General features: G+C 44.3%; 1 protein-coding gene across 4 annotated transcripts; it reads left to right on the forward strand.

Annotated features, from left to right (window-relative positions):
* The first annotated feature begins 693 nt into the window (after positions 1-693).
* On the forward strand, positions 694-22,243 carry LOC135258670 (ATP-sensitive inward rectifier potassium channel 10-like). Of its 4 annotated transcripts, none has more exons than XR_010331054.1 (7): positions 694-1,495; positions 7,000-7,332; positions 9,753-9,964; positions 10,212-10,343; positions 11,831-12,008; positions 17,679-20,024; positions 20,664-20,747. XR_010331054.1 is itself a non-coding variant. In XM_064342117.1 (7 exons), exons 2-7 carry the CDS (start codon positions 7,002-7,004, stop codon positions 20,695-20,697), a joined length of 1,014 nt encoding a protein of 337 aa, XP_064198187.1. In that variant the 5' UTR covers positions 695-1,495; positions 7,000-7,001; the 3' UTR covers positions 20,698-22,243. The 4 variants fall into 4 exon arrangements, 3 of the variants coding, with proteins under 3 accessions (XP_064198185.1, XP_064198187.1, XP_064198186.1); XM_064342117.1 differs by having other exon boundaries at positions 695-1,495; positions 17,679-17,805; positions 20,664-22,243; XM_064342116.1 differs by having other exon boundaries at positions 695-1,495; positions 17,679-17,767; positions 20,664-22,243.
* The last annotated feature ends 52 nt before the right edge of the window (positions 22,244-22,295 follow it).

Here is a 22,295-nt window from a genome sequence, read left to right on the forward strand (position 1 = left end):
CATATAAGCACATTTGCACACATACATATTGGAAATTTGTGGGTGCTAACCTGGCTGGCTAGTGCCTAAAATCCTTAAGAGCCACCCCTGGGTGTAGGATTTTACGAGTACAGATTGAATCATTTAACTTCTTTAAAACCAAAGCAATGTATCAGATCTGAAAAAACGAACCCTCATCCCACTCCGTCTTTTTGAGGGGTTGGGTTTATTACATTTAAAATGCGACACTATTGCACAAATATATGGAACTTCCTGATGTGTAAGACCGACTTTGTAGAGTAGGCTATGTCCAATAAGACGGACAAAATAAAACAACTAAACACATCGCATTCTGAGAAGCACGAGCCAGGAGGGACAGATGGGAGGCCCCACGAGATTGATGCGCGTGTGAAAAGGTTTCCAAAAGGTCTCGCGCCGTGGGTTTATTGTTCCGCGAGTCCGCGCGATGAGATTCATGTGTTTTTCTCACCAAAGGCCCGCGGTAAATCCACTTTGCGCCCGATCCGGATCAAGCAACAATATAACAGCCCCTTCTGAATTTTCACACATTAACCAGAGAAACGAAAGCAAACTATATTTCACTGCTGGGTACTACTGACTTGTCTTTTGTTTTTAGCGTCAGTTGTTGTAATACGTTTTCCTTTTAGTATCTGAAGGTGCAAATCACGACTCAAAGTGAAGTCCAGGAATTCCTGTTAGAGCAAGTCCCCCTGAAGAGGTAGTAGGTAGTATGCGGCTGTTTTTTTCACGTGTTTTTTTCTTCTTCTCAAAAACATAAATAAATAAACAATCACCTACCAGAGAGGAAACAATGTGTTTTCGTTGTTTAACTGAGCTCAGTCTTTAAAAACCTTTCCCCGGGATCTAATTGTGTTTTTAAAGTTTACAAAGGCAGACGACCAGTCGAAGGAAAACAACGGATCTATTTACAGTGAAGGCAGTGGGAACGGGGAGTGGGGGCGGCAGCGGAATTAATTAATTAAAATGCCCATAGAGAGTGCGCGAGACAGTGAGAGAATGTGACTGAATATTTTTTCATTTCCAATTAGGGAGCTCGAAAGGGGGAGAGAGGAGAAAAACCCAACCAGTCTAACTTACAATTTGCACAAAATCCTTCTTTCTGGAGGGAAAGTGGAGCAGCACCCTGACCAGTGGAGATTCGTGTCTCATTCGTTTGGCGTCCGGTACCGACTGGTTCTCAGGTTGGATTTGTGTCAATCATTCTACTGAAATTTCTTTCATTACAGAACGAACTTTGTTCATTTGCACAGCAACATACCTGATAGCTCCAGATACAGGGCGAATGGCTAAAAGTGTTTATAATTAGACACAACCTACACCCTATGAGTAGACATGTAATCTTTAGTGAACCGGCAAGTGATTAAACTGTCAACAAGCGCGCGCGATACTCCGAATGCTGAAGATTCATTCGGCTCCGCATTTGTAAACAAAATATTCTTTCAAGACAGCGGCTGGGAATAATTACACTAAATAGGTAAGAGATCATTCATTTATGTTAAACAGATTTGATTAAAATGTTTCCCGCTAAATATGCCTCCTTCTTATGTTCATTGTCTCCATGAGTTTAAGTTTTTAATATGACACGGTTTAAACTACTGGTTTAAATAGATTTCATTAACGAAAGCGATGTTTTTAAAGTAGGCAATTCGTGTATGTACGATTGGCACATTACTGTCAAGATTGTGCCTGTACGGCGTCCACGAAGGCCTGTTGTGAATACAAAGATTACAAAACTATTCATGATTTAATATAACAGCAACTAAGCGACTATTGTGTTTGATTACTGTATCTAAACTACAACACAAAGAATTGTTACAAATTATATTATGTACTTACTTTGCCCTATTGCTTGTGACCATCTAGTCAATCAGAATTTATCCACCGTCCAAGCTAATAACTGCAAATATAATCTCCTATTTGTACTTGAAGGACGTATAAAATGTTCATGTAGTATTCAGTGTTATCTGTTCATATTTTTGTGTTGCATGCTTTGTAACTTTACATATTATTTGATATTCATTATGAATATTATGAATTATATATTCTATACTTACGGTTTCTGTAGTTTCAGTAATGTATAATTAGAATTTGTATTTTATTAATGCAAGTGGATTTAATTAAATTATTTCCCTTTTAGAAGGATTTCTAGTCTTAGCATAGAATGCATAGAACTTTAGTTCACTGGTGTTATAGAAACCACTTTGCTGGTGAAGCTGAAAGCAGTTGGTCTGAAAAGGGAATAGTGCTTTTGAGGAAAATGAAAACCTTGGACAATATGAAAGGAAGCCATTTTAATTTGAAGTAGGGGAAAAAAAACTAGGACCATTAATACAAGAACAAAAACTACAATGTCTACAACATGTGTGCAAACAAGATTTTTAATTGATGTATGTCCATGTATGTACAGCAGTTAAATTATATCTGACAACCAAATAGTTAGATATAAGATGAGGGCAGAAGGGTTATGAAGCTGAAATATCTGAACATTCATAAAGTGAATCTATTATCAGGATTTGCCCCTCTGCAGCTCCCTGCCTCAGCAGGCACTTCCCCTAACTAACCCTGTTCTGCTGAGAAGAAGCAGCAGGAACACCATGTGTGTGAGAGAGCCTGGTCTTCGTGTTCGACAAAGACCTCACAGTACTAACTTAGTCCCTATTTTGCTTGCTTAATCCTGGCTATGCAAACAGAGATCTTTCAGTGGCATTTAGTACAGTACTAGACTCTGTACTACAGTACTGTGCTCTGCTTCCTGTCCGTGCCATTATCTTTCATGATGAATGATTTTATTCATAACTACTTTTTAAATCCATAGTAGCATGCACAGTATTATTAACACATCTAATCACTAGTGCATTCACAAACATAAGCATTATTAGTGCACACACCAGCAGGAGCATCATCAGTGCACACAGTAGCCCAAACATGCTCATGAGCACATTAGCATCACTAGCACAGACGCTAGCATGGGCATCACCTCCATGAACATCATTATCACACACTAGCATTGGCATTTATTAGCATACATGCTAGCATGGCATTAGTGCATGGTTATTAAAAATGGACCTTTATGGTGCTCTGTCTGTAGGAGCTGTGTATTCAGTGCTGCTGTCTATAGGGATGTGTGTAGGGAGGTGTATTCAGTGATCTCGCTGCAGGCCTGTCTGTAAGGGTTTGTGTTCAGTGCTCATGCTGCAGTCCTGTCTGTAGGGTAACACAGGGTATTTCGACAAAAATAATCTAAGATTATTTTTTAGGTAAAACAATTTTTTTGAATGTTATTGTAGGTAGAAATTGTGTTTTTACTTTGTTTTTTTACTCAATAGATGTGCATATATTAACTGAATTCTTCTCTACCTGAAGTTAAAAAAAAAAAAAAACTTAGGTGACCTAATACTTTTGGCTTGTACTTTATATACATATATACACATGCACACATATGCACGTACATAATCACACATGCACACATATGCATGTACATAATCACACATGCACACATATGCACGCACACATATGCACGTACATAATCACACATGCACACATATGCACGTACATAATCACACATGCACTCCAGTTTTTGTGACAAATACATTTTTTCTCGGTTTAGCTCTTTACTCCACAATTTTAGATTTATAATCAAACACACATGTGGTTAAATTGTGGATTCACAGCTTTTTTAAGGTTTGGTTTTTACACTTTGGTTTCACCATGTAGAAATTACAGCATTTTTTATGCAGTCCCCATTACATTTATATTTATTTAGCAGACGCTTTTATCCAAAGCGCCGTACAAAAGTGCATATTATGGTCATTGGAATAACTACACATCACAGGTTTGATAAGGTACAATACTTATTTTGTACAGCTGTTTATAGCCAATTTATAATAGCTGTACAAAATACAGCTTTCTTTTGCACATTGTTTTGTTATGGGTGCAATGGACTTTATGTTGTGTTCAAATTTGTGTTGTTGTGTTGTGGGTGGATTTGGGACGTAACTAATGGGGCCTAAATATTCACCTAAGACCAGAAAATCGTATCAGGGAAATGGGCTCTGTAGATGTTGTTGGAATGTTTAAGGGCCTAGTGCTCTTACTATACATTTTAGCATATCTGGGGGCTGCAAAGCACTGTGTACGATCAATGATGGTAACTTGGTAATTAATTGCTAATTTGTATTATAATTTGATCCTTGACTCATTTAATGTAGTTTAACTATTTAGCTATTTTTTCGTCTTTGTTTTCTTCATTCCTAATATTATTTAGATTTTGTGGTTAAAGACCGTTAAGCTCCAAATAAAGGGGCTTTTAAATTTAAAAAATGTAAAAAAAAATTTTTTTAAATTCTAATCCTAGCCCTCTTCCCTGTCCCTTTCTCCCTCTTTTTCCTCTCCCCACTTGTTTGCCCTCTCTCTCCATCTCACTCTCTCTACCTCTCTCCCCCCTTTCCTCTCCTTCTTTCTCTCTCTCTCCCCTTCCTCTCACTCTCTGTCCCCTTGCTCTCCCTCTCTCTCCCTCTCACTCTCTCTTTCCCTTGCTCTCCCTCTCTCCATCTCACTCTCTCCCCCCCTTGCTCTCCCTCTCCCCCTCTCTCTCTCTCCCTCTCCCCCCTTTCTCTCCCTCTCACACACAGAGGGTTCTTTCTCAGTGGCTTCTTTAGTCCTTTTCATCTCTCATTCCCAAACAAAGGATTCTTCTCCACATAGGGAGGGAGGGAGAGAGACAGAGAGAGTGAGTGAGAGAGAGAGAGAGCGCATGAAAGAGGGAGAGGGAGAAGAACTATCATGGAAGACAGAAGGGAAAGTTAGAGGCAAGCTTTTCTTCTTGTTGTAATTAGATTGAGAAGGAAAGAGACACTGAGTTTTATGTGAGTGTGTGTTCATGTGTGTGCTGGTGTCTGCATGTATGTACATGTTTATATGTATGCAGGTGTATCTGTGTGTATTTGCATGAATGTGTACATGTGTGAATGTGCTTGTATGTGCATATGTATGTGTGTGTATGGGTCTGAATGTATGTGTGTGAGTGTATGTGCATGTATGTGAGTATGTGTCTGTGTGTCTGTGTGTTTTTGTAGGGGCCCCATATTGGGGGTGACTGAAAGGGGCCCTCTGAGAATTGTGCTGTAATTATGCAGGGACAGGGGCCCGAGGTGGTGGGGCCCAATCTGAGATATTTTCGTGGGGCACAATATTTATGTGTGTGTGTGCATGTGTATTATATTCAGATGTATTTCTTTTAATGTCTTTGTAGTCGTGTGCTTGTCTCTTGTGATTATGTGGAATTGTTGGCACTGCGATGCAAGACATATTTCTTAGCAATTAGACAGTGAAGTATCATCATATCGTATTGTGTATGCATGTGTATTTGCATGTATGTATGTGCGTGTATGTGCTGTATGTACATGTATGAAGGGTTAGGAGCTGCATTGTGGGGCTTTGGGTTAGGGTTAGGGTTAGGAGCTGCATTGTGGGGCTTTGGGTTAGGGTTAGGAGCTGCATTGTGGGGCTTTGGGTTAGGGTTAGGAGCTGCATTGTGGGGCTTTGGGTTAGGGTTAGGAGCTGCATTGTGGGGCTTTGGGTTAGGGTTAGGAGCTGCATTGTGGGGCTTTGGTTAGGGTTAGGAGCTGAATTGTGGGCTTTGGGTTAGGGTTAGGTTAGGAGCTGCATTGTGGGGCTTTGGGTTAGGGTTAGGAGCTGCATTGTGGGGCTTTGGGTTAGGTTAGGGTTAGGAGCTGCATTGTGGGGCTTTGGGTTAGGGTTGGGAGCTGCATTGTGGGGCTTTGGGTTAGGGTAGAGCTGCATGTGGGCTTGGGTTAGGGTTAGGAGCTGCATTGTGGGGCTTTGGGTTAGGGTTAGGAGCTGCATTGTGGGGCTTTGGGTTAGGGTTAGGGTTAGGAGCTGCATTGTGGGGCTTTGGGTTAGGGTTAGGAGCTGCATTGTGGGGCTTTGGGTTAGGGTTAGGGTTAGGAGCTGCATTGTGGGGCTTTGGGTTAGGGTTAGGAGCTGCATTGTGGGGCTTGGGTTAGGGTTATGTAGGAGCTGCATTGTGGGGCTTGGGTTAGGGTTAGGAGCTGCATTGTGGGGCTTTGGGTTAGGGTTAGGGTTAGGAGCTGCATTGTGGGCTTTGGGTTAGGGTGGGAGCTGCATTGTGGGGCTTTGGGTTAGGGTTAGGAGCTGCATTGTGGGCTTGGTTAGGTTAGGAGCTGCATTGTGGGGCTTTGGGTTAGGGTTATTGTTAGGAGCTGCATTGTGGGGCTTTGGGTTAGGGTTAGGAGCTGCATTGTGGGGCTTTGGGTTAGGGTTATTGTTAGGAGCTGCATTGTGGGGCTTTGCCCTGTGGGTCCTAGAAGCACTGCCGAGGGGCTCCTGAAGGCTTGTTCAGTACCGAGTTTGTTTTTAGCAACTTGAATAGTTTTTTTGGTTTTCATCTTTCTGTTTTTCCCTTGTTGTTATTTTTGTGTATTTGGATTCTAAGTTAAACTATGCGGTTGTTCCCTGCACTTGGAACAGTACTTCTCTCTAGGGTTTTCGACACACTTGTTCCTGGTTATGGTTATACACTTTGTTGTACGTCGCTCTGGATAAGAGCGTCTGCCAAATGCCTGTAAGGGGCGACGTAGTTCAGGAGGTAAGACCGATTGTCTGGTAGTCAGAGGGTTGCTGGTTCAAACCCCGCCCTGGGCAAGTCGAAGTGTCCTTGAGCAAGACACCTAACCCCTAACTGCTCTGGCGAATGAGAGGCATCAATTGTAAAGCGCTTTGGATAAAAGCGCTATATAAATGCAGTCCATTTACCAATGTAATGTAATGGATGGGGTGGAATGCCTTGCATGCATGTAGTTTGAATTGTGTCTTTTTTCATATTAGACTGGTTGTTTCTGAGGTCTCATCAGGTCTCAGTTGTGCCAGTAATGGTATGTAAATCACATCCCCCTCCCCAGCTGTATTTCTCTCTCAGTTTTCCTTCTCTCCTCACAGTGATGACATCAGCCACGCCCCCATCCTCCCGGTGCTCCTCCCCTCAGAAGGTGCATCACTCCCAGACACAAACAGAGGTGATAAAGCCCCTTCTGGGTGGGGCTGCTGCTTTGCGCCAGAGGAGACGCGTGCTCTCTAAAGATGGGCGGAGCAACGTACGCATTGACCATGTGAGTGGGCGGGGTGCGCTGTACCTACGTGACCTCTGGACGACCTTCCTGGACATGCAGTGGCGCTACAAGCTCTTCCTATTCTCTGCCACCTTTGCTGGAACCTGGTTCCTGTTCGGAGTATTCTGGTACCTGGTGGCCCTTGTGCATGGAGACCTGCTTGGTGAGTGTATGTTGCTGTGTGTGTCCATGTGTGCGTTTATGTAATATGTGTGTGTACATTGTGCAGTGTCTAGTGTGTTCCTAGTGTTTGGTGTGTATGTTGTGTGTATATGCATATAGTGTGTGTGTGTACAGTTTAGTGTGTGTAGTGTGTAGGGTTTGGGATCATTTAGATTTTATCGATTCTGCTTATCGAATCCGGTTATTATCACATCATGACGCGCCACACAATGAAGGCCAAACTCACAATGGGAGAAAACAACCTGTTGTGTTCCGTAGAGTTATTAGGGTTAGAGTTAGGCTATGTTGTGCTCCATAGAGTTATTAGGGTTAGGGTTAGGCTATGTTGCGCTCCATGAAGTTATTAGGGTTAGGTTTAGGCTATGTTGCGCTCCATAGAGTTATTAGGGTTAGGGTTAGAGTTAGGCTATGTTGTGTTCCATAGAGTTATTAGGGTTAGAGTTAGGCTATGTTGCGCTCCATAGAGTTATTAGGGTTAGAGTTAGGCTATGTTGCGCTCCATGAAGTTATTAGGGTTAGGTTTAGGCTATGTTGCGCTCCATAGAGTTATTAGGGTTAGGGTTAGAGTTAGGCTATGTTGTGTTCCATAGAGTTATTAGGGTTAGAGTTAGGTTATGTTGCGCTCCATAGAGTTATTAGGGTTAGGGTTAGAGTTAGGTTATGCTGCGCTCCATAGAGTTATTTGGGTTAGGGTTAGGCTATGTTGCGCTCCATATAGTTATTAGGGTTAGGGTTAGATTTAGGCTATGTTGTGCTCCATAGAGTTATTAGGGTTAGGGTTAGGTTATGTTGTGTTCCATAGAGTTATTAGGGTTAGGGTTAGGTTATGTTGCGCTCCATAGAGTTATTAGGGTTAGGGTTAGAGTTAGGTTATGTTGTGCTCCATATAGTTAGTTAGGTTAGAGTTAGGTTATGTTGTGCTCCATAGAATTATTAGGGTTAGGGTTAGGTTATGTCGTGCTCCATATAGTTATTAGGGTTAGGTTAGGTTATGTCTGTGCTCCATAAGTTATTAGGTAGATTGCTGTACAACAACAAGGACAAGAACCCAGATCTGAAGTTTTCTGTGGTCCCACAGAAAAAGCTGCTTTTAACTCACATTATTATGATAGATGCTTTTCACTAAATTAATGTTAGTTAAAAACAGCTATCATACCTAATAACATTAGTTAAAAGAATCTTAACAGATAAATTATCATAATAAAGTTAACTAGCTAGCTAATGTGGTTTCTTTAGGATATGATGTGATATGTAACGTGCTAGTGATCCTAAAAAAACGAATTAAACAAACATACAAGTTACTGTTTCTGACACAGCCTTTTAGCTACAGCTGATGAAAGTTACAAGTACTTACTGGGGATAAAATGGCTAATATACTACAAATGTAGCTTCATTCGACTCTCCCCTCCTGTCTCCTCACTGGCTCGGTCTTTTTGCATGGAAGGACATAAAACTTAAAATCTGGGTTTCTAGGCTTTGTTATTTTTACAGCCCACCATACAACAATGGTTTGCCATTTTTATAATCTTGATAATCTACTGATTGCTAATAATAACTGAATGGAGCGCAACGGATTGTTTTTCCTCATCATGGGGGTGTGGCAGGCACGTTGATGCACACATTATGTAACCAGTGACGTAGACGTAAGTGCAGCAGGTCCTAGCAGTTGATTAAAAGTCTTTGTATTTCACTAATCGCGAATGCCAGTGAAAATACATTTCAGAATTTGATAAGCAAATGCAAAACATGAATTTCTTAATGAATTCCCAGTTCCTGAAAATTTGGAACTGCTTCCAATTTGGAGTGGAGTGTGCATGTGTGTGTAGTTTGTGCAGTGTGTAGTGTGTTCTTAGTGTTTTGTGTGTATGTAGTGTGTCTATTCATGCAGTGTGTGTAGAGTTCCCTATGTGTAGTGTGTGCATGTGTGTGAGTATGTGTGTGTGTGTGTGTGTGTGTGTGTCTGTATGTGTGTGTGTGTATGTGTACAGTATGTGTGTGAGTATATGTGTGTGATGTAATGGAGCTGTCTCTTTAGTTGCCAAATAGGCTAGCACAAAGATTTTGAACTGAGAGGGATAGTTTAACACCGAGATTCTTTACATATAATCAATTTATACAACTGGAAATTTAATGAAGCAGTTCTGTTTCTTTTCCTTGCCCAAGGTCCAATGGCAGTACCCCACATGGGAAGCACACCTATAACCATGGAGTTACCAGCTCAGTTCTGCCCTGTGTATGTGTGTGTGTGTGTATGTTTGTGTATGTGTGTGTGTTTGTGCATGCATGTATGTATGTATGTATGTGTGTGTAATTTTTAGTGTGTGTAGCCCGTAGAGGGGCTTTGTCAGTTTCACAAGTGTAAAGCTGTTGTCGTGTTGTGTACCTGTGCCCCTCCCTCAGAGATGGACCCCCCCTCGAACCACACGCCCTGTGTTATGCAGGTTCAGACTCTGACAGGTGCCTTCCTCTTCTCCCTGGAGTCTCAGACCACCATTGGCTATGGCTTCCGCTGCATCACAGAGGAGTGCCCAATGGCGATCCTCCTCCTCATCTTGCAGCTGGTCATCACCATGGTTATGGAGATCTTCATCACTGGCACCTTCCTTGCCAAGGTATGCACCAATACAGCACCAGTTGTACAGTCATACCCTGCATTGCAGGTCGCATTGTGCACCCCATGGTGGTCATACTTGGTATTGCAGGTGATACTGTGCACCCCATAGTGGTCATACCTGGTATTGCAGGTTGAATTATGCACCACATGGTGGTCATACCTGGTATTACAGGTGATACTGTATGCCCCCTGGTGATCATACCTGGCATTGCAGTGGATCATTGGGGCCTCTCTCTTGCTGCCAGGTGGCCCGGCCTAAGAAGCGTGGTGAGACGGTGAAGTTCAGTCAGCACGCTGTGGTGGCCAGCCACGAGGGCCGGCCCTGCCTTATGATCCGTGTGGCCAACATGCGCAAGAGCCTCTTATTGGGCTGCCAGGTACAGGGGGAGGGGCTTCTACTGTTCAATAACAACAGGGAAGCTGTGTAGTGTAATGGATCAGTGCGCCTGCAAAATACAGGCTGAACGCTAAATGCCTGTAGTGTGAGAAAAGATGTGCATGCCTGTGTGTTTATGTCTGTGTGTATGTGTGTGTGTGTGTATGTCTGTACTGGCTACCGGTCGCTGCCAGGATCCGGTTCAAAGCCCTGACCCTTGCCTACACTGCAGCCAACAGGACAGCCCCCATCTAATTGCAGGACATGATTCGATCCTATGTGCCTGCTCGACCACTCCACTCTGCGGCAGCAGGGCGCCTTGTAACCCCACCCACCCAACCAAAGGGATCACAGAGCTTCTCCACCCTAGCTCCCCAGTGGTGGAACAAACTCCCTGTCCCTCTCCGAACCTTCCCCTCACTACCCATCTTCCGCCGTGGCCTGAAGACTCATCTCTTCAAACTATACCTAGACAAACTACCACCACGCTGTACATTTCACTCTAAATCCACCCCCCCCCCCCTTTTATGACACTTGTTACATGGTGCCCCATCCCAGCACATTTTGGGAATTTGTATTTGTCCTATTACTGTCGCTTATTCTTCTGCCTAGTTGGCTTTGCAGAGGTTAGGATAGTGTTCACTGTGTGAACTAAACTGTGTTCTTGTCTAGAAATAGCTGTACAAAATAAGTATTGTATCTTATTGAACCTGTGTTTAGTAGTTGTCTATGACCATGAAATGCACTTTTTGTACGTCGCTTTGGATAAAAGCGTCTGCCAAATAAATGTAATGTAATGTCTGTGTGTGTGTGTGTGTGCGCCTGTGTGTCTGTGTGTAATACCTGTGTGTGTGTGTGTGTGTGTGTGTGTGTCTGCGTGTAATACCTGTGTGTGTGTGTGTGTGCCTGTGTGTAATACCTGTGTGTGTGTGTGTGAGAGAGAGTGTGAGTGTGTGTGTGTGTGAGAGAGAGTGTGTGTGTGTGTGTGTGTGCCTGTGTATAATACCTGTGTGTTTGTGTGTGTGTGTGTGAGAGAGAGAATGTGTGTGTGTGTGTGTGAGAGAATGTGTGTGCGTGTGTGTGTGTGTGTGTGTGTGTGAGAGAATGTGTGTGCATGTGTGTGTGTGTGAGAGAGAATGTGTGTGCGTGTGTGTGTTTGTGTGAGAGAATGTGTGTGCGTGTGTGTGTGTGTGAGAGAGAATGTGTGTGCGTGTGTGTGTGTGTGTGTGTGTGTGAGAGAATGTGTGTTTGTGTGTATCTGTTTCTCCAGGTGACGGGGAAGCTGCTGCAGACATCTCTGACTCAGGGCACACCTGTAACACCTGTGTGTTTCTCCAGGTGACGGGGAAGCTGCTGCAGACGTCTCTGTGAGAGAGAATGTGTGTGCGTGTGTGTAATACCTGTGTGTGTTTCTCCAGGTGACGGGGAAGCTGCTGCAGATGTCGCTGACTCAGGGCACACCTGTAACACCTGTGTGTGTTTCTCCAGGTGACGGGGAAGCTGCTGCAGACGTCTCTGACTCAGGAGGGGGAGACGGTGCGTCTGGACCAGAGGAACGTGCCCTTCCAGGTGGACACGTCCAGCGACAGCCCCTTCCTCATCCTCCCCCTCACCTTCTACCACGTCATCGACGATGCCAGCCCCCTGTGCTCCTGGGCAGCCAAGGGTATGAGGATTAGGATTAGGGTATGAGGAACGGGAGGGGAGAGAATGCTGATTACTGTATTTATCTGTCATTTGTCATGGATACACATTCTCTCTCTCTCACATTCTTAGATACATATTCTATATCTCCCTCTATCATATATACATATTAATTGACACAATTTTCTTTCTTTTTTTTTACCACACTGCCTACAGACGATGTTGTTGTGTTTGAGTATGTACAACTCTTATGTAAGTGTGGGAGATTGTGTGTGTGTGTGTGAATGTGTGATAGAATGTGTGTTTGTGTGTGTCTGTGTGCCAGTGTGTATGTGTTTTCCTGGGCTTTCCTGGGGGCATGTGTGCATTAAAAAACCTGGAGTGGTGTGGCACGTGCTGCTAGACATCAGGTGGTCAAGTGAGTGTTTTCCTGTCAGCATCCGTGATGAATGCCTTCTGCACCATGCAATCCAGCTCTGTGTTCAAGCGATGGTCCTGTGTTGTGTGCTGCAACTGCTACTGGTGTGTCTGCAGATGCATAGTGAGTCTCGTATGCTGCAGGTGTGTGGTGTCATCCAGATTCGATGTGGCCTTGCTCATGATATGGCTGCCTGTTATGTCGATCAATTAGTCCTTGGTGCTGATACCAGCGCTAAGGGGTCAGACCTGGGCCATTCAGAGGTCACAGACCTACACACCAGCCAACCTCATCCGACTGCCACCTCTGGAAACGCTTGGACACACACACCCATCGCGCCCGACTTCCCGCCCCTCTGCTGTCGTCCTGGCCCCCTTGACACTGACACTCCCCGTGATTCAAACAGCAAAATCCACACACTTCAAACCAACATGACAACAATCATTCTCACGCACCATCATCCCACACCCTGCCCTACACAATACATGTCACTTTACCACAGATCCACATCACCATGTTATTACATGGAGATGTTTGCATCGACTAGATCCAGTGCTAGCCTCTTGCTACTTTGACTTGGCAGGACATTCTTGACTTGCTGCAACAATAGCTTAAACATGCACAGGTTGGAGTCCTGATCGGGTCATTTGGCACTACATCCTTACTCACTCTAGTGTTTCTTTTGCGCCTCTACATCTTGAAACCTATGCACTTGTTGTACGTCGCTCTGGATAAGAGCGTCTGCTAAATGCCTATAATGTAATGTAATGTAATGTGTCTGTGTGCCTGTGCATGCATGCCTGTTTGTGTGCATGTGCATGTGGACCTGTGTATTTGTGTGTGTGTGCACGTGCATGCATATGTATGTTTTTGTGTGTGCATAGTTGTGTGTGTGTTTGCTTCTGGATTTGTGTGTTTGTGTGTGTTTATGTGTTTGTGTGTCTGTGTGTGTGTGTGTGTGTGTGTGTGTGTTAGTGTGTGTGTTTGTGTGTGTGTGTGTGTGTGTTTGTGTGTGTGAGTGTGTGTGTGTCTGTGTGTGGGGGTGGGCTTAGGGTAGTGAAGGACTTCCTGATTCCATCTGATTCAACAGCTCCCTCTGAGAACAGCTGGAAAAACAACTGCCCACAGCCCCCAGACACATATGCATACACACACAAACACATGTACACACACACAAATACATGTGCACTCACACACACACACACAAACACATGCACACACACACAAATACATGTGCACTCTCACACACACACAAATACATGTGCACTTTCTCACACACACACACACACGCACGCATTTACAAATTGCACTGCATCGTGCGCCATCGACTGACACAACCTCAGCACTCTTCCCACTTTGGCGCGTGGCCAAGTCACGAAATTCCCAAACTTTGTGTCAAAATTTATGCGAAAAATAGCATTTTGCCAGTGCCCATAGACAGGAAGAGTCCTTTGAGACACCTTATGAGCTATTATGAAGACAGAATGAAGCAGCCCATACCCTAAACACAGCAGCATAATTAGCCCCCCCTGCAGAGAATACACCAGCCCCTCCCCTTTACCCCCCCTCCCCTGGTGGGATGGATTGGATGGTGCCATCTACAGAATAATGCTAATGCTGTGTTGGGTGCTGTTCTGTGCTGTGTTGGGTGCTGTTCTGTGCTGTGTTGGGGTGCTGTTATGTGCTGTGACGGGTGCTGTTCTGTGCTGTGTTGGGTGCTGTAGGACAGTTGTAAATTGTTTCTCTACAGTCCTCTCTCTGAGAGCTCAATTGCTTTATTTCTGCATAAGCTCCCAAATGAGCCTGCGTCTGTTACTTTCCACATTCCAACACTATCTCCCACTTCCCTTCAGGATCGCCAGACCCCTCATGCCAGATACTCATAATTCTAAGATCAGAGCTGTAGATGACACTGAGGGGGATTAACAACCTCTTTGCACGTAGAGGAGGCATAGGGACAAAGGCTCATTCGCTGTTAACCACGCTCGCGGTGTGAACCCCCCACGGTGTGATAGTTTCGGACTGCGCCAGCTCTGGGCCTAGATAATCGCTCCATATCCCTATAGAGCACCACCGGCGACTAGCGGGCACCGTCAGTATTTCAAGGCCGCTCCATTCACACCAGCAAATGGAGGAAAGTCTAATTGAATAATTAGCAAATACATTTACAATATCCAACAGGTCTGAAAAACTCAAAGTGAGTGCAGGCTATTAGAATATTACAGTATCACGTTTCTGAGTTCCCTAGCCTGCACGACTTAGAAATAATTCGTCATCTTCTCGTACCTGACCCTAAGGTAATCATGTTTGACATGGGTATATTTTAATACTCACAACGAAGGTCGGGGTACAAAGTCTATCCACCTTTCTTGCATTGCTAAATAATTATGCAACTAGATCAAAATTGAATAAATATTTACCAACGCTATTGAAACCCGCCCCACAATTGGAAAGGCAGACGTGATATGAAGGTGTGCCCTCCAAACAGCCAATGACAGCTCGGACCGCTCTCTCCCGGTTCGGTTTTTAAGTCAATGGCCACTGAAGCTAGCTTTTTCTTTTTTCTTTTTCAATTTTTACCTTTTTTTCCTCCGTAACCGAGCCGTGGCTCATGTTGATTTTTAGAAAGCTACCGTAGCCTCAGTGTCCCGGGCGAATAAGCCTGGATCGTTGTACCGTTGGACTTAAGAGTGTTCGCACCGCTTCGGAACCGTTTGTTTACGCCTTGAAGTACTGACGGGCTTGTGTTGGGAGACCGGTGTCGCCGATCAAGCTGGCCTGTCTCAAGCAGCATCTTCCGGCTTTGAACTTAGCGCGTGCTGCCTCAGCTGGGTCTCGGGGATCACTTTCTCCTCCCTCTTTCCTCTCTTCCGCTCCTCTCCACACCCCGACTCGTCAGTAACACCATAATTCGAAGTTTAACCTACCGTTAGCTATTAATGTGTATATCCATACAGAGCCAGCAGTAGTAAGACAACGGCTAGACCGTAAACCTAATTGTATGGTTAAAGAACTTTGTGCTATGAGTCGAGTGTAGCTGATTGTTGTCTTTCTCATACTAATCATAGGCTACGTGCGTAAAATGGTATTAGTTCATTCATAGTTTCTGTGTAGCGATACCCAGCAACCTTGTTGAGAGAGCGTATCGCTTATGAACCCTAATACTATAACGTCTGACTAGTCTCTACATTCTACATTATATACTGAATTGTATCGTGCTATACTGTGCCAGTATCCTACCCCATATTACAACCAAACTGCTTAACGTATAGTAACAATTATTGGTAATTAAAGCATATTTTTTTTTATATGTGTGTTTGTGTTTCCTCTCTCATGCTGATGGAATGATCCACCAACGAAGTCAAATAGAGACATTTGAATTAATAAGTGCCGAGGGTCAATTCCCTCTAAATAATTTTAAGTGTTGAAGTTGATAAAGGGTGATCTCCAGTTATTCTGGGTTCAGTATTCAGAGTGGTGTGCCATTAATAGGGTAGCTGAGGATGACCCCCCTAATTAAAATTGAAATAATAAAATAATATAAATTAATTTAAATTTGATAACTCAACTAAGTTATATCAACCGTATGACAGTGCTGTCCTGTGCTGTGTTAGGTGCTGTTCTGTGCTGTGTTGGGTGCTTTCCTGTGCTGTGTTGGGTTCTGTTTTTTGCTGTGTTGGGTGCGATTCTGAGCTGTGTTGGGTGCTGTCCTGTGCTGTGTTGCGTGCTGTGCTGTGTTGGGTGCTGTTCTGTGCTGTGTTGGGGTGCTGTTCTGTGCAGTGTTGGGTGCTGTCCTGTACTGTGTTGGGGTTCTGTTATGTGCTGTGTTGGGTGCTGTTCTGTGCTGTGTTGGGTGCTGTGCTGTGTTGGGTGCTGTCCTGTACTGTGTTGGGTGTTGTGCTGTGTTGTGTTGGGTCCTATTTTGTGCTGTGTTGCGTGCTGTGCTGTGTTGGGTGCTGTTCTGTGCTGTGTTGGGTGCTGTCCTGTACTGTGTTGGGTGCTGTGCTGTGTTGGGTGCTGTCCTGTACTGTGTTGGGTGCTGTGCTGTGCTGTGCTGTGTTGGGTCCTATTTTGTGCTGTTTGGGGTGCGGTTCTGTAAAATGTTATGATTTATCGTGAAATTCATAGTAAGTTCCATACAAACATTTGTTATACTGCTGCTACTCCAACCTTCGATTAACATAACGTAACGTAACGTAACATAACATAAGACGAGAACAGGCCATTCAGCCCAACACTGCTCGTCTATTCCTACCACTAAACTGTTAGTGGTAGGAATGCTTAATTAATGCTTAATTTACCTAAAAGCTAGATAGTATCTAACGCTGTATCAAGCCGGACCTTGAATACCCCCTGTGTTTCTGCCTCCACTACATGTCCATGCAAGCTATTCCACATGTTGACCACTCTGTGTGGAAAAAATATTATGTCCTAATTTCCTAATTTCCTAGTGTGAAATTTACCTTTTGCCAGTTTCCATATGTTCCCCCTCGTTCTGCTAACCGAACCCAACTTGAATAATTTCCTGTAGTTCACTTTGTTAATCACTTTGTTAATCAATTGTACTGCTTTAGTACATACTATTTTTAATAGGAGTAGAAATAGGATGCATTATAAATTGTGTTCATTGTGTAAGTTATCATTCCTTATCCAAGAGCCCGAGGAATCCCTCCCTGCTGATCTCACAAGCAGGAAGTCTGATCCTGCTGAGTTTATTTTGATTAGTGATTGATATGGAGCTGAACATACAAATGCATGCTTGTGTCCTTGTCTGTCCATGTGTATGTGGTTTCATGCTTGTGTGTACATGTGTGTGCAGGTGTATGCATGTGGTTTGTTTGCATGTATTATGTTTTCTTAAGCCTAAATCTACAGACTAACTAAGAGGCGTGTGCGTGTGTTCTGTATCTGTCATTCAGAACTGAATTAAGTATATTTCAATATTTTAATAGTTGTTGACAGTTCTTACTCAAAAACATCTACACATCTCGGTCAATGGAAAATCAGTGCATTTTCGAGGGTACATCATTCATATTATGGCATATTCTTGTGTAAACCACATGTTTTTCTTGTGTAAACCACATGCGTGTGAAATTTCAACACAGATATTTGTTCTTGAACAGAGTAAGAAACTGGGTATTCAGAAGCTAGAGAGACAACTCCCATTCAGTGTTTCCATCCCTCACTTTATGCTTCCAGTCTAACCTGTATCCTTCTAGAGGGGAGTGTGTAGTAATCAGCAATGATAGGGTTATTGTTGTCCTCTCTATGCAGGTGGGGGCTGGACCAATCCAGAGCTGGCAGACTTCGAGCTGCTAGTGATCATGAGTGCCACAGTGGAGCCCACCTCTGCAACCTGCCAGGTGCGCACTTCCTACCTGCCGGACGAGATCCTTTGGGGGTACGAGTTCCCTCCTGTGGTTTCCCTCTCCCCCTCGGGGAAGTACGTGGCTGACTTCTCCTTCTTCGACAAAGTGGCCAAAGCAAAGACCCCGCCCCTCTTGAAACAGGCTCCGCCCTCCAGCCCGCCCCTGCAGCGTTACCCTGGTAGCAGAGAGGGTGTGGCAGAAGGGGCAGATCCAGAGAAGCTACGTTTAGAGCAGATCTACAGGGAGAGAGGGGAGGAGAGAGGGAGGGTCCGAGAGAGTAGTCCTCACAGTGTCCAAATCAGTAATGTGTAGGGAAAGAGAACGGGAGACAGAAGGAGAGACAGAAGGTGCAAGGAGAGAGAGAGATGGAGGAATAGAGAGCGGGAGTGAGAGGAAAAGAGTGGGTGCATGTAGACGGGTTGTTAATGATTACAGAACCGTATGGGTCTTTATGTGGAGAACAGCACATCCCTGTGGATAAGAAAATAAGTGCATGCATTGAACTGTATTAATGAAACATTGCCTCTGTAAATGTCTGCAGTGTTCACTTTAAGAAAAAGAATTGAACTTCATCAGTTGAATGATTGTTATATGTAAATGTGCTATATATGTATGGAAGTGTAGGGCAGCTGAGTACAAAAATAGAACAAAATTGCAATGGCATAGTGCTAAGTACTGTACACTGGCAGTGTGGTAACTGTAGTGTAGCAGTACCACACCTACACCAGGGAACTGTTACCTGCCTCTCTTCCTCCACACCAGCTGCTCACCTGTGCCTCTGTCTCTGTAGAGCTGCACATCTGTGCCTCTGTAGAGCTGCTCACCTGTGCCTCTTCCCCTGTAGAGCTGCACACCTGTGCCTCTGTAGAGCTGCTCACCTGTGTCTCTGCTCCTGTAGAGCTACTCACCTGTGCCTCTGCTCCTGTAGAGCTACTCACCTGTGCCTCTGTCTCTGTAGAGCTGCACACCTGTGCCTCTTCCCCTGTAGAGCTGCTCACCTGTGCCTCTGCTCCTGTAGAGCTACTCACCTGTGCCTCTGTAGAGCTGCTCACCTGTCCCTCTTCCCCTATAGAGCTGCTCACCTGTGCCTCTGATGGTAAATGGTAAATGGACTGCATTTATATAGCGCTTTTATCCAAAGCGCTTTACAACTGATGCCTCTCATTAACCAGAGCAGTTAGGGGTTAGGTGTCTTGCTCAAGGACACTTCGACACACCCAGGGCGGGGCTCGAACCGGCAACCCTCCGACTGCCAGACAACCGCTCGTACCTCCTGAGCTATGTCGCCCCTACGTGCCTCTGTCTCTGTAGAGCTGCTCACCTGTGCCTCTTCCCCTGTAGAGCTGCACACTTGTGCCTCTGTAGAGCTGCTCACCTGTGCCTCTGTCTCTGTAGAGCTGCTCACCTGTCCCTCTTCCCCTGTAGAGCTGCACACTTGTGCCTCTTCCCCTGTAGAGCTGCACACCTGTGCCTCTTACCTTGTAGAGCTGCTCACCTGTGCCTCTGTCTCTGTAGAGCTGCTCGTCTGTGCCTCTTCCCCTGTAGAGCTGCACACCTGTGCCTCTTCCCCTGTAGAGCTGCACACTTGTGCCTCTGTAGAGCTGCTCACCTGTGCCTCTGCTCCTGTAGAGCTACTCACCTGTGCCTCTGTAGAGCTGCTCACCTGTGCCTCTGCTCCTGTAGAGCTACTCACCTGTGCCTCTGTCTCTGTAGAGCTGCTCACCTGTGCCTCTGTCTCTGTAGAGCTGCTCTCCCTGATGCTGAGCCTGGTCTTTAACACTAAAGATGTTTAGTTCTGTCCACTGTAGCATCCCTGACTGTAAATAATGTAAATAATCATAACACAAAGAACAGTGCAATACACCGCAGAACCATCACAGAACTAACAACACACAACACAAAGAACAGTGCAATGCACCGCAGAACCACCGCATAACTAACAACACACAACACAAAGAACAGTGCAATACACTGCAGGACTAACAACACACAACACAAAGAACAGTGCAATGCACCGCAGAACCATCGCAGAACTAACAGCACTGTGTGCTGATCAAGAGTCTCTGTGTAGTGGTTATCCACGGCTAACAGTATTGTGTGCTAATCAGGCTGTAGTGAGTTCTTGATGATAAATTTGAGTATGATATATAATTCAGTGACTGCTTTATTAGGTACGCCTATCTGAATACCAGGTAGGACCCCCTTTTGCCTTCAGAACAGCCTGGATTCTTCAGGGCAAGGATCCAACAAGGTGCTCTAAACATTCCATAGGCCTTTTGGTCCATGCTGACTCGACAGCATCATACAGCTAAGATTTTTCAACCACACCTCCATTCTATCTCATGCCAAATGTGCTGTGTTGCAGGCTTCTGTTTCTAGAGACCTCAAAGGTTTCATTTCAGTCCTAATTTGGCACACCTAATTTTACAAATTAGCAGCTCAACGAGAACTCTACCTGTTGAACGAGGTGTGCTTTGTTAGGGATGGAGTGATCCTACAGGACGGTCGATCTGCAGGAACAGGGTTGGCCAGCCCTGCTCTATTGGATGGAGATCTGGGGACTGTGGAGGCCATTGGAGTAAACTGAAGTCACTGTCACGTTCATGGAACCAACTTGAGATGATACATGCTTCGCAACTTGGCACATTATCCTGTTGGAAATTTCCATTTGAAAAAGGGCAGACTGTGACTATAAAGGGATGCACATGCTCAGCAGCAATGCTTAAGGATACTGTGGCATTCAAATGATGGTTGGTCGGTATTCAGGGGGCTAATGTGTTTACACAAGGCAGCATCACAACATAGCACAGCAGAAATCAAGATCTCAAATCATCCAGTTTTGATGATCACATGACCAATGCAGCCTCATCTTTCTTTTCTTACCCGACAGAAGTGGAACCCAGCATGGTCTTCTGCTGCTGTAGCCCATCTGCTTCAAAACACAATGTTGTGCGTTCAGAGATGCCCTTCTGCACACCCACTATTGTTACTTGAGCAATTGAGGCCTTTCTGTTAGCTTGGATGTGTCAGCCCTTTCTCCTTTGGCCTCTCTCATTATCGAGGTGTTTTTGCCCACAGAACTTCCACTCGCTGTTTTTTTTTTTGCTTATTGCACCGTTCTCTGTAAACACTAGAGACTGCAGTGCATGAAAATCCCAGGAGTGCAGCTGTTTCTGAGATTCTGGAACCATCACATCTGGAAACCAAAATCATACCATGGTCAAAGTCGCCTAGATGACCCATTCTAATGTTTAATCTAACAACAACTAAACCTTCTCCACCATGTCTGCATTGTTTTGTATATTGAGTTGCAGCCACATGGTTAGCTGTTTGGAGGAGCAAGCTATTTGTACCTGATAGTGTCCACTGAGTATATGTCTACCTAATGATGCCAGTAATACTCCACTGAGTAAATTGTAGCCTTTTACTTTGTTTTATTTTGATGTCACTGGAATATACATATATTATATAAGATATATATATATATATATATATATATATATATATATGTTAACAATACTAAAGGCACTTTAATTTGATGAAGGTAACCCATTTACAGACTGAATGTAAGGGGACTAACATCCTGAAATATATTGTTGCTTCCCTCTCACTATTCATTTTTGTTTGTGTCTTTGTGCGTATGTGTGCATGCATTTGTGTTTGTGTGTGTATGTGTGCACGTGTGTGTGTGTGCGTGCATGTGTGCATTTGTGTATGGGTGCTTGCGTGTGTGTGTGTGCATTTGTGTATGGGTGCTTGCGTGTGTGTGTGTGCATTTGTGTATGGGTGCTTGCTCTGTTATCCAGCTCTCTTATCACTGCCCCTGGTGGATGTAGAGAGTATTACTTAGTATTGTGAGTGCCCTGAAGAGTGCTCCATTGCCCCCCCCCCCACGGGTCTGAAGTGGAATAGGTATTCTACTCTACCCTAGGTCAGAGAGACTGTAAAGCAGGGGTGCACAACAAAGGCATGCCATTTCAGGATTTTGTGCTAAATTCTGCTCTTATTTACTTCACTTAATCATATCTTGATTTGAAATGTGTATAAGCATAAGCACCAGATATTGCCTAAAGATTTTATAGAGCTCAAGTACAGGAGTGAACCAGCATGATTTATAGAGCTCTCAAAAAACTAAAACTACAGTAATTGGTTCGAACAAAAACCAGCACATTGATCAACCCTCCAGGGCCAGAGTTGTGCCCCTCTGCTATAGAGAAATATGTAATATGTATCATTCATCAAATTGGCATTTTATCATTGTGGTTATTACATGTCCTCATTAGGTGCTTGCTGTTTGTTTGAAATGTTTGTGCATGCGGTTGAGGGTTGTGCTGTGTTCAAACTTGAATTTTGTGTCCCTAACATCTAATCATACCTCGTTAGAGTCACTTTCATTAAACACAGTTTTCAGCACTCTGTCTCAATATTTCTATGTGAAATTGTAACATGAAATAAATGTGTGAAAATGCACCATATTTCAATCAATCAATCAATCAACCTTTATTTAATCCTCAGAAGACAC

The sequence above is a fragment of the Anguilla rostrata genome, chromosome 7 (genome assembly GCF_018555375.3).
Source record: "Anguilla rostrata isolate EN2019 chromosome 7, ASM1855537v3, whole genome shotgun sequence".
Lineage (NCBI taxonomy): Eukaryota > Metazoa > Chordata > Actinopteri > Anguilliformes > Anguillidae > Anguilla > Anguilla rostrata.

Bases quoted from the DNA above. Each gene is read 5' to 3' on its own strand.
- LOC135258670 (XM_064342115.1), top strand. From the start codon at position 7,002: ATGACATCAGCCACGCCCCCATCCTCCCGGTGCTCCTCCCCTCAGAAG. The intron at 9,965-10,211 runs GTATGCACCAAT...TCTTGCTGCCAG, and splicing joins CTGGCACCTTCCTTGCCAAG to GTGGCCCGGCCTAAGAAGCG. The intron at 12,009-17,678 runs GTATGAGGATTA...CTCTCTATGCAG, and splicing joins GTGCTCCTGGGCAGCCAAGG to GTGGGGGCTGGACCAATCCA.